The sequence below is a fragment of the Rhinopithecus bieti genome, unplaced genomic scaffold, assembly GCF_001698545.2.
Source record: "Rhinopithecus bieti isolate Rb0 unplaced genomic scaffold, ASM169854v2 scaffold_15776, whole genome shotgun sequence".
Lineage (NCBI taxonomy): Eukaryota > Metazoa > Chordata > Mammalia > Primates > Cercopithecidae > Rhinopithecus > Rhinopithecus bieti.
In genome coordinates this window covers 2,493,099-2,494,847 of record NW_016808836.1, presented here as the reverse complement: position 1 = coordinate 2,494,847, position 1,749 = coordinate 2,493,099, and the positions used below count along the sequence as shown (strand labels likewise).

Genomic DNA, 1,749 nt, shown 5'->3' with positions numbered 1-1,749 from the left:
AAAAAAGTGACTTAAAACAAAAAAAAGACTCGATTTCTATGCATTTCTAAGCCGGGACTGTGGGAATCTAGAACCCCGCCCTTCCGCACATCACGGTCCGGGACTCAGACGCCATCCTGAGCCTGGCCGACAGGTGGCGCCATTTTCAAAGGCCTCGGCAGCTGGGGAGGGAAGGCTCTTCCCTCTGACTGTGGGTCCAGCAGGGTGCTGAGGTGGAGGGGATACAGGAGTCACAGTCCAGGACCGAGAATCCCAGAGCCTGAATTCTAGCCCCCTCTTGCCCTTCCACGATGTGTGTCCATAAGCCAGCGTTTCTTGGTCTTTGGGCCTCAGTTTCCCGCCTGACCAGGAGAAATGTGCCGTTCTTGGAGACATCTCCGAGCCCAGAGGGTCTCAGTGGCGGAGCTTCCAGCTCCGGTTCAAGTGCGTCGCAAGGAAGGGGCCCCCCAGACAAGTCCATTATCCCCAGGCTAAGGGGGGGCTAGAGACTAGGGCGCACGCCCAGACCCCGAGAGGAGAGCAGTGGGGGCCTGCAGAGAAGGGGGTATCTAGCGCTTAGGCCCCTCTCAGGTGGGTGGGGCCGAGTGGAGGATGAGGCCATCTGGCGGGGAGCCTCGGGGATCCCCGATCCTGCCGTCATCCCTCCCGCCGTTTCTCCAGGTTAACCCCTTCCCGGCCCCGCCCCCGCCGCGGCTCGGGTTACTAAACGCATTCGCAGAGACCCAGGCGGGAGCGGAGCCCGGGGCCTTTGTAACGGAGCGCTGGGCCGCCAGGCGAGGAGGGTGGATGGGGGTGCTGGGCAGACGGCTTCCTTCAGTTCCGTCACCCGCAGACAGGAAGGGCGCCTATAGCCCCCAGATCTATAGGGAATCCTGGATCTCTCGCGGTGAAATCACTGGAGCCTCATTCAATCCCGGAGTCTTCTAATTCTAGGAAACTTGAGCATCCCCAACCGTTCTGAAGCCTGAGGACTTCTCCACCCCACCCAACTCCCCACAAGCCCCTCCGCCATCAACCCGAGAGTCTACGTCTTCCTGACCAGTTCAAAAAACCCAAAGGTCCCTTTTCATGAACACAGAGCCCCCAAATCCTAGAAAACCAGGACAACTCAGCGGCCTCATAAAGTCCCTCCAGAATCCCCCAACACTTTTCCTCCTATGCGCCCAAAAACTTGGGGAGCTCCATCCTAGCTCGAAGACCCCACACGTCTCTATCATTCTAGGAGAGCTCAGGCCCCACCCCTCCCCGCCTCAATAAACTAGAGATCTTTCCTCGAAAAAAAACCCGGGATTCTCTGGAGACAGCCTTCTCCACCACAATAAAGGGGACCCTTTCCCCTAAAAATCTCAGTACTCCCCGAATCTAACCTCTACAAATTGGGGGCGCCTAATAAATCCAAGAGCCCTCCTTGTATCTCCGAATCGAACAGTGGGTTCGATTTCCTTTAAATCCGAAAGCCCTGGTCCCCGTGGACCACCAGACTTATTGGGTGGAAGGGGCACAAGGAAGCAGGGGCCGCAGCGGGGCTTACCTGGCCAGGCGGCTGGGGACCCCTGCGACCTCGACGACCTGGGTGAGGCTGGGGCTGGGGCTGGCGGCGGAGGCGGCGGCTGCGAAGAGCGGCAGCAGCAGCACCAGCAGGAGGGGGCGGCGGCCGCTGGTGCCAGGCCTCCGCATCGTGTCGGGCGCCGAGTCCCGCTCCGGGCGGGCGGTCTGTCCAGCGAGTCCGGCTCGCCGCGGCCCCGCCCC

General features: G+C 60.6%; 1 protein-coding gene across 1 annotated transcript in view; it reads right to left on the bottom strand.

The window, feature by feature from the left end:
- Positions 1-1,710, bottom strand: part of LTBP4 (latent transforming growth factor beta binding protein 4) — a 34,997-nt gene extending 33,287 nt beyond the window's left edge. Inside the window, 1 exon segment of the mRNA XM_017887464.1 lies at positions 1,532-1,710. Coding sequence (XP_017742953.1) covers positions 1,532-1,677 — 146 coding nt within the window. The 5' untranslated portion in view covers positions 1,678-1,710.
- Positions 1,711-1,749: the final 39 nt, after the last annotated feature.